The sequence below is a fragment of the Rhamphochromis longiceps genome, linkage group LG14, assembly GCF_057381845.1.
Source record: "Rhamphochromis longiceps isolate RC_006_pf linkage group LG14, R_longiceps_female_GT1.1, whole genome shotgun sequence".
In the NCBI taxonomy this organism is placed as follows: Eukaryota; Metazoa; Chordata; class Actinopteri; order Cichliformes; family Cichlidae; genus Rhamphochromis; species Rhamphochromis longiceps.
This window is the reverse complement of record NC_140570.1, coordinates 8,359,788-8,375,798: the sequence shown is the minus strand read 5'-3', so window position 1 is coordinate 8,375,798 and position 16,011 is coordinate 8,359,788. Positions and strand designations below refer to the sequence as shown.

The 16,011-nt window shown below is 42.6% G+C and overlaps 1 protein-coding gene and 1 long non-coding RNA gene across 2 annotated transcripts; one reads left to right on the top strand and one right to left on the bottom strand.

The window, feature by feature from the left end:
- Positions 1-2,415: 2,415 nt before the first annotated feature.
- On the bottom strand, positions 2,416-3,705 carry LOC146653524 (uncharacterized). The gene is made up of 3 exons (XR_014907286.1): positions 3,500-3,705; positions 3,280-3,355; positions 2,416-2,945 (listed from the first exon to the last, which is right to left on the bottom strand). It is a non-coding gene; the product is annotated as an uncharacterized LOC146653524 (long non-coding RNA).
- A 6,962-nt stretch (positions 3,706-10,667) lies between these two features.
- LOC146653523 (uncharacterized) lies at positions 10,668-14,250 on the top strand. The gene is made up of 5 exons (XM_085380621.1): positions 10,668-10,759; positions 10,845-11,127; positions 11,219-11,432; positions 11,476-11,591; positions 14,185-14,250. Exons 1-5 carry the CDS (start codon positions 10,668-10,670, stop codon positions 14,248-14,250), a joined length of 771 nt encoding a protein of 256 aa, XP_085236747.1.
- Positions 14,251-16,011: the final 1,761 nt, after the last annotated feature.

Sequence of the window (16,011 nt, the reverse complement as noted above, 5' to 3'; positions counted from 1 at the left end):
GGCGCGTCACTGCAACTCCCCCTGACTTCTGCTCCGCGGCTGCTGGGCGAGCCCTCATCTGGGACTCTCCTCAGCTCTTACTGGGACAGTGGCGCGGCTGCCCCTCTGTTGGTCTTCCATGGTCTCTTGTGTTCTGGGGGCCTCTGGATGTCTGGAGTTTTGATCTCCTCCATACCCGCTTCACACCCTGGAGGACGGGGCTGTGGCCCCCCCACACTCCCTAGCAGATCATTACATGGAGAAACCTTTGGAATGCAAGCATGCTGATCCACACAGGTATGCACACATGGGTATTCACAGACGCGGACTAAAGCTTTCTTGGCTGCTGCCTCAAAGCACACTGTGCGCTGTCTATCTTGCGTGCTGCACAATATCGTTTATTACTTAGTAAATACTGATATCTATGACTAGCTAGTTTATTGTGATGGTGCTTTGTTTTCTCTATTATTATGTTGCTCTTTGTTGTTTGCTGTCTCCTCTGTTTGTTTTTGTTTGTTTGTTTGTTTGTTTGTTTTTTTCTCCATACAGGTGACCCAGGAGTTTTTTTTTTTTTCTCTCTCTCTTCCCCCCCCTTCTCACCGTCTCTTCTCCCCTTTGGTTTTCTTTCTTTCTCTCCCCCTCTCTCTCTCATTCATTCCCCCTGTCCTATTTATTTAAAAAAAAAAAAAAATGACAAAGGATGAACTGAAGCTCTGCCATCACGTAATGTCGCATACTGCTGTTTCTGATGTCATTTAGAAAAAAAAAAAAAAAAAAAAAAAAAAAAAAAGGATTTGAGGGAGTTTGACATGGCTTAAAATTAAGGACTAGCTGCTTTGATTGAAAGAAGAACCACAGTAAGCTGTATCCAATCAGTGTCATGGTCCCAGGACTTCTGAACTGATGTTTTGAGTTTTGACATTCTGTTCATTTGTATTCTTAAGATCCCTAGGTTTTCTGTTCAGTATTGGTAATTGGATTTTCCCCTCGTGTTGTCGTCTGTGTCTCCCTCTGTGTGACCGTGCATATAGTGATTTAAGTTATTGTGCTTTGCTTCCACTCCTTGTGTCCCGTGTTTTCCTCTTTACATCGTTTTCTCTCTCTCTGCCTCTCTCGGCTGTCTCTGTGCACTTTCTGTGTTATGTATAAGGTCAGCGTCTTGGCATCAGCATTTTCAGTTTCGTGTCCTCCCTGCTCTGTCGTGTGTAATTGTCCTCAACTGTGTTCTGTGTGCTTCCACTTCCCTCGTTACCTTCTGTGTATTTATGTCAGCGTCCCCCTCTGTTCTGTGTCTTGTCGTCCCTCATGGTTCTGTGCGTTTTCTGGTGTCTCCCCTGTGGCTTAGCTTCTCCCAGTTCAGTTTTGTATGGCTCTTTGTGTTCCTGTTAATAAAGACCTGCCTTTTGAGTTTTTCCCCCTGTGTCTTGAGCCATGCGTTTGGGTCCTCTCTTGCCTACACACAGCCGCTCCTTGACAATCAGTATTCTTGTAGAGTGACTGCACTGGACCTCCTGGTGTGTTTTTAAATTTGTGAAAATTTCTAATGGAATTATCTGACTTTGTGTGAGGTATAGACGTCCAAGAAGTTTGTGTTTTCTGATTAAAATGCTACTATTTTATCATATTCAGCACTAATGACCAGGCTTCTCTGTGTGTGCAAAACTCTCATACAGCTTGTTAACGATACTAGCTAGCATTTGCTAATAAATTAGCATAACGTCCTCTCGACCAAATATGTCTGCTTCTGGTTAAATTAAAAAACACACAAACAAATAAATAAGTGAAGCCAAAACAATAATATTAATATCAAGGCATCAAAATATGGAGCCCAGAAAGAAATGGGTGATCTCACTGTGGCTACTTCCATCTTTTATATACAGTCTATTGGGACAACCTATTATTACAGTTTTTCTCGATTGCTAAAAAACATTTCTTGAAACTACGCCTCATATCCTCACAACAGTAAACACAAATCCATAACATCTCACTCAATTTCCCAAACATCCTATTTCCAGGTCAAAATGAAGCTCTACACCCAAAACTATTCACTCCTGCTGAAAAACCAAACTTTGCCCTCAGACATCAAACACAAGCCCTCAAAAACGCACACACTACAACAGAGTTTTGCACACTGGTACAATTAATTCAAAACAATAGCTCCAAAACAAATAGGTTGCTTATGGTTCTCCCCTTCAAAACCCTTGTCACATGATAAACACAAAAGACGCAACCAATGTATGTACAGTGGCACATTGTCATTCATGTACTATACAGTACAACACACACCAGAAACATTATCCCACCTCAGCATCTTGTCTTTGGTCTGGGTCAGGCCAGAGAATCTCATCCACATCACAGGCTATATTGGCCCCAGCCAGGCAGTGGGGGTAAAATCCTCTTGCATGCCTGATCCACCCCTGGCATGCATCTACTGATATGTCTAGGCAGGCCTCTTCGATGGCCTGAAGGAGGTGAACACGGACATAAGGTTCTCGGTCATACACTTTCCACCGCCATGCCGAAAATAACTCCTCTATCGGGTTTAGAAAGGGAGAGTATGCAGGCAGAAAGATATTAGAAAACCTTGGGTTATTGGTAAACCAGTCACGAACAAGAGCAGCGCGATGGAAGCTGACGTTATCCCACACAACAACGTAGTGAGGCTGCTCTGGCTGTGCTGGTTCCCTGTAGTCCAGCTGGAACATATGTTGTCTTAAACCATCAAGAAAAGCAAGGAGAAGCATAGTGTTATAGGGTCCTAGTACGGCATGGCGGTGGAGTACCCCTCGTTGGCTGATGGCTGCGCACATAGTGACATTCCCCCCACGCTGACCAGGGACATTTACAATAGCCTGATGGCCAATTATGTTCCTCCCCCTTTTCCTTCTTTTGGTCAGGTTAAAACCTGCCTCATCCACAAAGATTATTTCATGGGGAACAGGCCGTCCTTCAATCTCAAAGATTCTCTGCAAAACACATAACACAGTAGAGTCAATCGGTACCCTGAACCACAGTTCAAGAGTGCTGCAATGGCAGCATAAACTGCCATGCTGTGATGGTACACAATACTTTATACAGTATCAAAACTCATACCTGAACATATTCCACACGTTGGTTTTTCACTCTGTCAGAGTTTCGTTCGAAAGGGACTCGGTATGCCTGTTTCATCCGGAATTGATTCTTTCGGAGGATGCAGTCAATTGTGGAGAGGCTGATGGCATTTATGCCTCGAAAAAGATGATCATCCTCAATCACTCTCCTTTGAATCTCTTGCAGGCAGATTACATTATTTGCAATTACCATGTTTACAAGTTCCCTCTCTTGCTCCTCCGACAAAAGCCTTAACCTGCCTCCACCAGGTGGTCGTCTCTGTGTCCTACAAAAATAGAAGCACTCATTACTGTAACTGTCACACATTCATTTTACAGGCAAATAATGGAAACATACTGAAACTCAAGACACATAAGTTCAGTAACTTAAACGTTACTGTACAAAGCAGTCTTACTGCAAGTACACCTACCTGTTTTCCTCCCTGAAGGTTCTGATGATGGAGGCAACAGTGAAGCGACTCAAATTTGGTTGTACTCGTTGCCCAGCCTCCCTCATAGTCATCCCATGGACAAGGACATGGTCAACTAAAGTGGCTCGAATTTCATCCGAGACTGACTGTCTTCTTGCCCTTGCTCTTCCCCTTCCTTGTCGCCGTCGTTCTCCACCTCCACCTCCTTCACCACGTCCTCCTCCACCTCTCCCTCCTCCTCCACCACCTTCCTGTTGTCCTAGACCACCTCCTCCTCGTCTTCCACCACGTCCTCCTCTTTCACCACGTCCTCCTCTTTCACCATGTCCTCTTCCTCCACCACGTCCTCCTCCTTCAACACGTCCTCTTTCTCCACCACGTCCTCTTCCTTTGCATCTCTTTGGATCCATTGTTTCAAACCTGAATGAGCTGACTTTGGCCCTTTTATCTATCCATCGCAGGTTCTGATTGGTGTGTGCTAAATTTTGACTCCTAGTGTTTCCACCTGGTTAATTGTGTGCTAATTGAGCTCAAGCTATGCTGACTTAAGTTAACATTATTGCATGCTAGTACTTTCTAAATGACTACATGGTGTAAGCACTGTAAAATGTAGGGATTTGTGTGTAGAGTTTTGCAGTAACAGTTCACCAAATTTGAGTCATGTGTCAAAGCAGGGAATAGTGTTTATAGTTCAGGGAAATGGGTGAGCTTTTTGAACAATAGCGTTACGGTTTTGAAATTTTAGTTTAGAGGCCTGGTTATAGTGTTTAGGCAATCGAGAAAAACTGTAATCTATATCCAGGCATAAATGTAAAAGACTGAAGTCTTGTCCAACCTCAAAGAAGATCCTGGGTTCAAATCCACTGGCTGGGCACAGTTGCCTCCATATACAGTGGGGCAAAAAAGTATTTGGTCAGCCACCGATTGTGCAAGTTCCCCCACTTAAAATGATGACAGAGGTCAGTAATTTGCACCAGAGGTACACTTCAACTGTGAGAGACAGAATGTGAAAAAAAACATCCATGAATCCACATGGTAGGATTTGCAAAGAATTTATTCGTAAATCAGGGTGGAAAATAAGTATTTGGTCACCTCAAACAAGGAAAATCTCTGGCTCTCACAGACCTGTAACGTCTTCTGTAAGAAGCTTTTCTGTCCCCCACTCGTTACCTGTATGAATGGCACCTGTTTGAACTCATCATCTGTATAAAAGACACCTGTCCACAGCCTCAAACAGTCAGACTCCAAACTCCGCCATGGCCAAGACCAAAGAGCTTTCGAAGGACACCAGGAAAAGTATTGTAGACCTGCACCAGACTGGGAAGAGTGAATCTACAATAGGCAAGCAGCTTGGTGTGAAAAAATCAACTGTGGGAGCAATCATCAGAAAATGGAAGACATACAAGACCACTGATAATCTCCCTCGATCTGGGGCTCCACGCAAGATCTCATCCCGTGGGGTCAGAATGATCATGAGAACGGTGAGCAAAGATCCCAGAACCACATGGGGGGACCTGGTGAATGACCTGCAGAGAGCTGGGACCAAAGTAACAAAGGTCACCATCAGTAACACACTACAACGGCAGGGAATCAAATCCCGCAGTGCCAGACGTGTTCCGCTGCTGAAGCCAGTGCATGTCCAGGCCCGTCTGAAGTTTGCCAGAGAGCACATGGATGATACAGCAGAGGATTGGGAGAATGTCATGTGGTCAGATGAAACCAAAGTAGAACTTTTTGGTATAAACTCAACTCGTCGTGTTTGGAGGAAGAAGAATACTGAGTTGCATCCCAAGAACACCATACCTACTGTGAAGCATGGGGGTGGAAACATCATGCTATGGGGCTGTTTTTCTGCCAAGGGGACAGGACGACTGATCCGTGTTAAGGACAGAATGAATGGGGCCATGTATCGTGAGATTTTGAGCCAAAACCTCCTTCCATCAGTGAGAACTTTGAAGATGAAACGAGGCTGGGTCTTCCAACATGACAATGATCCAAAACACACCGCCCGGGCAACAAAGGAGTGGCTCCGTAAGAAGCATTTGAAAGTCCTGGAGTGGCCTAGCCAGTCTCCAGACCTCAACCCCATAGAAAAGCTGTGGCGGGAGTTGAAAGTCCGTGTTGCTCGGCGACAGCCCCAAAACATCACTGCTCTCGAGAAGATCTGCATGGAGGAATGGGCCAAAATACCAGCTACTGTGTGTGCAAACCTGGTAAAGACCTATAGTAAACGTTTGACCTCTGTTATTGCCAACAAAGGTTATGTTACAAAGTATTGAGTTGTATTTTTGTTATTGACCAAATACTTATTTTCCACCCTGATTTACGAATAAATTCTTTACAAATCCTACCATGTGGATTCATGGATTTTTTTTTTTCACATTCTGTCTCTCACAGTTGAAGTGTACCTCTGGTGCACATTACTGACCTCTGTCATCATTTTAGGTGGGGGAACTTGCACAATCGGTGGCTGACTAAATACTTTTTTGCCCCACTGTACTCTGGCTTCCTCCCACAGTCCAAAGACATGCAGGTTAACTGGTGATTCCATAATGGCTGTAAATGTTAGTCTAAATGGCTGTCTGTCTCTGTGTGTTAACCCTTGGCCGACTGGTGACCTGTCCAGGGTGTAGCTTGCCTTTTGCTTTGTGAGAGCTAGGATAGGCTTCAGTCCCAGCACAACCTGGGACTGGATAAGTGGAAGAAGATTTGTGGTCTCTCCTAAAGAAAACAAATACAGCAGAAATATGTAATGTCTCCCTCAGACCATGTCACCCAGTGCACAAGCTGTTACTCTTCTAAAAGAGCCTGACTCATGTAAAAGTCTGGGGGTGTACGGACATAGTCACACGTGACACATCGAGCCAGGCGCAGTGAAGTCCTTACCCAGTTCTGAAAATACTTGGTCACGGCTTTGTTAGTGCTGTGTGTATGAAGCTTCATTAAGTCAGTGGGAGGTGTTGCGCCTTCCTGCCAGTTTTGCCTGGATCACTACTAATGAGCACAGTCATGGTTCACTGACAAGGTGTAGAAAAGATACATTTTGCTTTATTTTTCAAAAGTGGCTCCATGTAATCGCACACTGCAGACTGCCTCAAACAGCAGCGGCAGAAGAAGTTGCTTTCTGCTGGCTGTTTAAACACACCTGTCTAATAAGAGGCAAATTAAGGCACTATTGTTATATATGCAGTCAAAGAGCTAGCCCCTATAGGCTTGTTACCGTGACAACCACACACCAATGCCAGTATCTCCATTATTATCTTCTTGAAAGCTGTGCTCCGTCACAACTGCTTGTGAGCTTGTTACTGCCTGTTTTGGTGTGTCTCCACTAAAACCAAGAGTCAGAGGACTTTACTGCAGTGGATACTGTGCTGATAGCATACAGCATGGGGGAGCTCTGATGCCTCTCAGAGGCTTTTAAATGACATGTTACCCGTATTTGAGGTGTCTAGTATGAGGCAGATCATTGTGTACTAACTGCCATATGGTGTAAGTAATTATAAGCAACAGTTTCCATCTGCATGGGTGCAGAATGTAATAAAGCCATGTGTTCATGTGGGAGCATCTTGAGTGATGCACATAATAACTACATATTATTTCATCATCTCGTAATTAGCATTTTATTATCCAAAAATGGGACGCCACTGCCAACCACTCCAGTAAGAATTAAATATTAAATATTAAATATTAAAACTGGAGACGGTCTTAAGTTACTGTATGAGTGCTAATTAGAGCATCAGTATCAAAAAGAAACTTTCTGTGTGGTTCAGTCCAGTTGAATTTTCACACAATCCGACTGGATTCAGAAGCATTTAAACATCCAAATCACACTTAAAAAGTACAAAGCAACTGAGACACTTTAAATTTGGGGGAAAAAAATCTAAATGCTTAAAAGTTATTTCACTGGAGATCACAGCAAAAGAGAATCGAGGTGGTTTTTCTTTGTCTTGCCATCTGATTGTGGATTCAGCCGAGCACTGTCACCTGCTGATAAAAGTTTGCTCCATGTTTCGACTAGCACAGTTTTGGGTTCACCCACAGTGGCACATTAGTGAACTGTTATGTTGTTTGTTTTGTTTTTTGCCCAGTGGTATTCCGGCACTTTAATTTTCTCCTTGTAAAATATTCTGTAAGTATTTAGCTGTCTTCTCTGGATCATTATCCCATTGAAAGACCCACTCCCATTGCTTTAATAATCTTTTGGCTGATTTCTTTAAATTTGCATCCAAATTCTCTTGGACATAATTCTTTCCCCTCTGGCAGGACTTTCTACCATCAGATCCATGTAGGCTGAATTTGGACCCATCTGAAAAAATGTATCTCTTTAACTCACTGTCTGTTAACTAATTTAATCCTAGATATGTTTTTATTTTTTTCTTTGAGCTTGTGAATGGCTTTCACGCTCCCTCTGTACACGTTCTTACTGGTCGGAGAAGTGTCATCTCTGGAGCTGTTCCTGGCCTGTTTTTCTTGATGTTACTCACAATTATGTGGCCCAATCTGCTGCTGGTCTCTCGGCCTGTGTGCCTTCTGTTCTCTGCTATTAGCCCTCGGTTTTTAACTTGATGGAAGGTTTTTATTACTTTGCTATTTATAGTAGCATCTAGCCAGCTGCAAGATGATTTACATCTAATCTATAACATCCATCCTTCCATCCATCCATTCGCTTCCGCTTATCCTTTTCAGGGTCGCGGGGGGCGCTGGAGCCTATCCCAGCTGTCATAGGGCGAGAGGCGGGGTACACCCTGGACAGGTCGCCAGTCTGTCACAGGGCCAACACACAGGGACAGACAACCATTCGCACTCACATTCATTCACACCTAGTGGCAATTTGGATTATCCAATTAACCTATCCCCACAAGCTGCATGTCTATAACATCTATAACATCAGTTATCAAAAATACTCTTATGTGATTCTGTCCAAATACTATTTTGTTGCCAGTAGTTACAATAGTTTAAAAAAAAAACTGAGTTACTACACTAACTCCCATAATTTTCAGCTGTATTGAGAGATCTTCATCATCAAAACAAAAAACACGCTCAGTAGCTCATCCATTCCACTTTCACATGGGCTTGAAGCCCAATCTTGAAAGCTTGTCATTGATTGCATGTGGTTGCTGTATGTGGGGATCTTTTGTTCTAGCCTTTTGATCTCTGCTCTGGTGAATGTCCTCTATGGTTCCAGTTTCCTATCATAAGAATTTTAGCCCTGTTTGGCTGGAGGCTTAATTCCCAGTTAATCCTGTGTGTGGTAAGTGTCACTGTAAGCACTAAAGGGAAACTTCCTTAAGTAGAGATTTTTTTAAAAGGAAGCAAAAATAGTTCAAACTAAAACAGAAGCAGCAGAGGCAAGCATGTCTTGACTTTTAATATGTGCAAAGCTCAAAAAACACAGCATCCTGCAGTTTTTTAATCTCTCTGCTAGAAAGTAAATGCTCATGTTTTTCTTTTTTTCATACTCTATGCCTGTAGTTTCACGAGTTCAGCTTTCAGCTAAAAATGTGCCAACATGACATTATTAGCTTCAGTTCCTTTATTTGGCTCCTGCTTGAAGCATATATGTGATTAATCACAGGATTGTTGTCCTTAAAGGTTACTCCTACTCTTTGCAGTATGTAGGAGTAAGTCTGAGAAATAGGATTTGTTCCTCAATTTTAGCAAAAGAGTAATTCTTTAATTTCAACAGTTTGTTGTTCCAATTTCAGCAAGAACTACCAGACTCACAAACAAGGAAAGCAGAGACTTAGCTCAGGGCTTTCACTGAAACAAAAAAACAAAACAGAAATAAATTAAAAAGTTTCTTGTAGGATGGGTGTGAGGAGGTCAGAGGTAAGTGGAGTGGGCAGGCGAGGTGTGTTTCCAAGGAGGATGGTTTCCTAAGGCAAGGCCAGCTAGAACATCAAGATGACTATAGTAAACGGGTAAGCAGATGCAGGTAACTACTGGGAAAAATCGAGGACGCAAGGAACATGAGTGAAAAACATTGTGCTGTTAGCACAAGACCTCAGAGAGAAAACCAAAGGGCCAGGGAGACACACCCACACACCGAAACAAACAAGAGATAAGTCAAACATTTCCCTGTGGCCTGACAGTCGTGGTAGCTTGCTGCGTGCTGCATCGACACTGTTGTTGCAAGCAGAAATGAGCTGACAGGCCTCCCAAAACCACGGATAACACTTGACGGATGATCTGATATCGTCGTGTTGGTGTTGTTCCTGGAACAACATAGTAAATATTGTTCCAGGATCAACATTGCAAGTGACCAATCACATTGTTGTGACGTTATTCTTTGGCACGCCAAGCCATTTGTCCATTTATGAAATTCCAATGTTGCAAGGACAATATCAATTCTGCTTAGCGTTTATTAAAGGGTTAGGGTTAGGTGCAACACTTGACTATCTTAACTCATATGGCAATCTCTTTGACACACAGGTTCACAGGCTAACGACAGACCTGGATGAATGGATGCAGACCCACTCTCTGCTTCTCTGCAGGTAAACTTCCCTCTAATCAACAAGATGGTTCATTAGAGGGAAGGTTAAGAGCAAGAACAGGAGGAGAGAATACTAAAGAAAAAAGGCAGACAAATGCTCCTACAGTTTTTTCTGAATGCTTAAACCCTAACTGTGATTCCTGTAGCACAATTTCTAAAACTATTCAGACTTATAGCAAAACCACTCACTGAGTTTGCAAAACTAAAAGCACAAAAACTGCTTTGCACTCAGTTTGCAATTTTGTAACACACACTTTGCAAAACTGTAGGCACAATTCACTGCACAACACCCAATTATCAAATTTCCAACACACTCCTAGCAAAAGTATACACATGTATGGCTATCATTAACACTAATTTGCCAACTGTCTGGCACACTTTCACATGTGAAAACTGTTTTAGATAATTAGTCCACTTTGCAATCAGCCTAAGCACTATAAACAGGCCACAGGTAAGCTGTCTATGTGGAGTACAATGGAAGGAGCAGTAAGAGTGAGAAGAGTGAGAATCAGAGGAGGCCGAGGGAGAGGACGTGGAGGTGAAGAAGTTGGAGGAAGAGGACGTGGAGGAGCAAGAAGAGGACGAGGAGGGGAAAGAGGAAGGGTAAGAAGAGTAAGAAACAGAATAACTGATGACACCAGAGCTACAGTAGTGGACCATGTCATCAACCATGGGATGACCCTGAGGGAAGCTGGCCAACGTGTTCAGCCTAAACTGAGCCGCTACACTGTGGCAAGCATCATTAGGACATTTCGAAATGAGAATCGGTAAGTACTTTGTAGCACTGCCATACTCTAATGGGAAACACAACAGTACCATACATGCAAAAATACTGAAATTGTTATTTTACAGAATTGCTAGACGTCCAGATGTTGGGGGCAGAGGCAGAATGTTCACTCCAGAGCAAGAGACCCATATAGTGAACATGGTGATTGCCAATAATGCAATAAGACTGCGTGAAATACAGCAGCGCATAATGGATGATGACACCATCTTTCAAAATATACACAGTGCAAGCATTTCTACACTAAGTCGTGTACTTGCGCGCCACAGAATAAGAATGAAGCAAATTTACAGAGTTCCCTTCGAGAGAAACACAGAACGTGTAAAGCAACTGCGATATGACTATGTGCAGGTAAGCTAGTGTCATTGGTTCTGAATTTGGAAGTGCATACTGTAGTGCTGTGCATGGGCCTGATGTGTTGCATTTGTTTTGTCTTGTCCAGAGAGTGATGGAACTAGAAGCGGATGCAATGGGACATGAGCTACTTTTTGTAGATGAGGCCAGTTTTAACCTCAGTAAAACCAGGAGACGTGGCAGGAACATTATTGGACACCGTGCCATCATCAATGTCCCAGGACAACGTGGTGGTAACATAACCATGTGTGCAGCTATAAGCCAAAATGGTGTTGTTCACCATCATGCAACCATAGGACAATGTTAGTTTCCATAGGGCTGTTTTGGTCCGCAACTGGTTTACAGACCACCCATCCTTCATGGCACTCAACCTCCCTCCATACTCTCCATTCTTAAATCCCATCGAGGAGTTCTTCTCTGCCTGGCGCTGGAAAGTGTACGACCATCATCCTCATCAACAGGTAGCCCTTTTACAGGCAATGGAGGAGGCATGTGGAGATATTGACCAGGCATCATGTCAGGCCTGGATACGGCATTCAAGGAGATATTTTCCCCGGTGCCTTGGACTGGAGGATATCGCATGCGATGTGGACGAAATTTTGTGGCCGGACCCAGAAAGACGACATGATATAGGCTGATTGTCTTTTTTTTTCCCTTTTTTTTGTGAAATTCATATTTTGTGTTCTGACTTTGTCTTGGTTTTGATGAGTGTGAATAAACACCAATACTTGAAGTTTGGATCCTTGTATGTTTACATGACACTATGGCAAAAGTGTGACCTCAAATTGACATCTGTACACAGAGAAAGCAAAAGCCAGATGTGTTTTGTATTCATACCATCAGTGTGCAGTTGGCGCATGTGCTTAGTAGATGATGGCTTGTGTGTACTGTTTGATACGAAAACACCATTTTTACGAAGGTGTGAACAGTTACAGTTTTTTTTTACAGCCGCTAGGACACATTTCTCAATACTTAGGTCACTTTTGCAAAACTCTTCACACAATTGTACTAACTGACCTTCAGCTTGGCAAAGCAGTTCATTTCACATTCAAAATGCACTACAACTACCAAAACACTTTATTCAGGTCTCAAATAAACTCATTCTTCCAGAACACTAGCAAAGGTTGACAGCCGACAAACACACTTTGTCACCCACAAAACAATGACCTAAAAAACATTAACAACATGTAGCATTACACAGTGTTTTCTTGTGTAAAACAAGGACACATCTGTTTATAATTTCAATATATGTTACTGGAATGAATCAGACATCATGCAGAATTCGTTACAGTTTTTTCTGATTGCTTAAGCACATTTTTTGTAACTATTTGCTAATTTTGCAAAACTCTTCACACAAATAAGAAAACCTGTCACCCAATCATCAAAACATTGTAGTTCTCTTGCAAAAGCAAACACAGCTAGATTAACTCTTCACACCTTCGTAAAAATGGTGTTTCCATATCAAACAGTACACACAAGCCATCATCTACTAAGCACACAATGCGCCAACTGCACACTGATGGTATGAATACAAAACATCTGGCTTTTGCTTTCTCTGTGCACAAGGTAGGCTATGTCAGTTTGAGCTCATACTTCTGTCATAGATCCATAAGCATAGAGGGATCCAAACTTCAAGTACTGGTGTTTATTCAAACACATCAAAACAAACACAAGTGTTTATTTCCAAGTATAGGATTATTTGCAATCGCCATAATGACTATATGGGTTACTTGGTCTGCAGTGAACATGCTTCCTCTGCCCCGAGCATCTGGTCATCTAGCAATTCTGTAAAGTAACAATTTCAGTATTTTTACATCAATGGTATTGGTGTGTTTCTCATTGGCATACGGCAGTGCTACAAATCTTTGTGCGAAGTGACTGTACTAACCGATTCTCAAAATGTCCTTATGATGCTTGCTACAGTGTAGCGGCTCGAGTTAGGCTGAACCCGTTGGCCAGCTTCCCTCAGGGTCATTCCACGGTTGATTACATGGTCCACTATTGTAGCTCTGATGTCATCAGCAATTCTATTTCTTACTCTTCCTACCCTTCCTATCCCCCCTCCTCATCTTCCTCTCCCCCCTCCTCGTCTTCCTCTTGCTCCTCCTTGTCCTTGTCGTCCTCTTCATCCTACTTCTTCACCTCCACGTCCTCTTCCTCGGCCTCCTCTACTTCTCACTCTTTCTGCTCCCTCCATTGTACTCCGCACACACAGCTTACCTGTATTATAGTGCTTAGGCTGATTGCAAAGTGAACTAATTATCTAAAAAAGTTTTCACATGTGAAAGTGTGCCAGACAGTTGGCAAATTAGTGTTAATGATAGTCATACATGTGTATACTTTTGCTAGGAGTGTGTTGGAAATTTGATAATTGAGTGTTGTGCAGTGAATTGTGCCTACAGTTTTGCAAAGTGTGTGTTACAAAATTGCAAACTGAGTGCAAAGCAGTTTTTGTGCTTTTAGTTTTGCAAACTCAGTGAGTGGTTTTGCTATAAGTCTGAATAGTTTTAGGAATTGTGCTACAGGAATCACAGTTAGGGTTTAAGCATTCAGAAAAAACTGTAATATTTGTTTATGTATTTTTATTTTTTTGCACTAAGTAATCCCAAAATGCAAGAATTTGTATACACACCATCCACTGATACACATACAATAGTAATGCTAATCTACTCGGTCTTCTCCATTTGGCCACAGGTTCTCATCCACATCACATCTTATGTCATCTAGGGCAATACACCTAGGAAAGAATCTTCTGGCATGCCTGATCCATCCCTGGCAATCTTCTGCTGATATCGCCAGGCATCCAGCATTCATTGCATCCAGGAGGGACATTTGATCATGTGGATGATGGTCGTAAACCTTCCACCGCCATGAGGAAAAGAATTCCTCTATGGGGTTGAGGAATGGAGAGTGAGGTGGGAGGAAAAGAAACTCCATTCTGGGATGGGCTGCAAACCACTCGGTGACTGCACGGGAGTGATGAAATGCCACATTGTCCCATACAATTATAAATGTTGGCTGATTCCTTCTCTCCGCATCCCTTTCCTCACCTAGCACAACCCTTCCATAGAGATCATGCAGGAACGCAAGGAGCCGTTCAGTGTTGTATGGCCCAATTAGTGGTCTGTGTAACAGCAGTCCATCAGTGGATATTGCTGCGCACATTGTGATGTTGGCACCCCCTCTGGCCCGGGACATTCACTGTAGCTCTCTTCCCAATCACATTCCTCCCTCGTCGCCGTGCTTTGGCCAAGTTGAAACCTGCCTCATCCACAAAGATGAAAATGTGGTGCGTTTGCCTGCCTTCAATCTCCATGACTCTCTAACATAAATCCACAAGGCAATATAAGCTGTTACAGTAGTAAATTTGTAAAAATTGTCTTTGTGTGTGTTTGGTTTTGTTCAAAAACAGATCTGTATTTTATTGTGATCTTACCTGGACATACTGGTTCCTGAGTTGCTTGACATGTTCAGAGTTCCTCTCAAAAGGCACAGTGTACAACTGTTTCATCCTGACCTGATGTTTTTTCAGGACTCTAGAAATTGTTGTTATGCTTACACTGTGAATATTTGCGAAAGTAACGTTGTCTGCCAAGACTCTGTGTCTAATTTCAGTGAGTTTTATCCCATTGTTTCTGATGACCATATCAACAATGGCAGTTTCCTGCACATCAGTGAACATCTGTCCTCTCCCTCCTGTGTGAGGTAACCGTTGAGTCCCAAGCAGAAATGCAACAACAATTACACAAAAGCTTATTTACTTCTGAAATGTGCAAATGCCCCTGCAGAATACAAGTTACCTGTTGGTTTGCCGGAAAACTCTAACAATAGATGCCACTGTAGAACGTTGCAGATTTGGCTACACTCTCTGACCAGCCTCTCTCATTGAGTGACCATGATTTACTACATGATCAATTACAGTAGCTCTGATCTCATCTGAGACTACAGCTCTTGATCTTCCTCTTATTCTTCTTCCACCACGCATACGTATTCCTCGCCCCCTCCCAGCCACTCTTCTTCCTCCTTCAGCCACTTCTCCATTTCTGGCTGGGTCCATGTTTACATCACAAAACAAACCTATTCAGCAGTTGTCTCCTTTTGTAATGAAATTGAAGGAGTAACACCTGTGTAGATGTTCATCTACAATGAGAATCAGCTGTGGCTGGTTAAACTGCATTTTTAGATTTAAAATATGTTTCAATAAAATATTGCTGTTGAATTTTGCTGTCTTATTCAGTTTTGCATTATGTTATTGGTTTGACCATAAGTTTAACAGTTTTGAAAACAGTATGTAAGTTGTTGAAATCTCCCAATTCTTTGAATCTTTGGGCTGAAGGAAGGACAATACTCGGTGTATAAATGCTCAATCAACAATCATTTATTTCCATACAATTCAACAGTCAGAGCATTACAACGTCCGGACGGGAGAGATGCTACCAGAGGGTCAGGCACATGTCTCAAAATGGTGACGGGTTGCTCAGCTTTTTACAGTCTCTAGTGGCCCCCAGCTAGTCGTAAAAGCCAAAACATCACATTCTTTCTCTGTTACAGCGCCTAAGTTATGATCTCGGCTCCCTGTCTCTCTGCTCTTCACCAAAGGAATGTGGTCTGTTTCTTCTATTATCTGGACAAGGTCCTCTGCACACAACATTCTCTTCATGATTCAGCAGTATGAAATGTCAAGAAACAGTGTAATACATTCAACAGTGTCGAGTAATACAGGTCAATCCAATAGATCTAATGATTTTCACACTCTTTTAGGTCAGAAGTATAATGCAAACTAAGACTACATACTGATCACACACTCTATGTTAAAGGGTATAATATGATCTACAGCAGTTAACATAATTCAACTATTTTGATTACATATATAAGGTAACA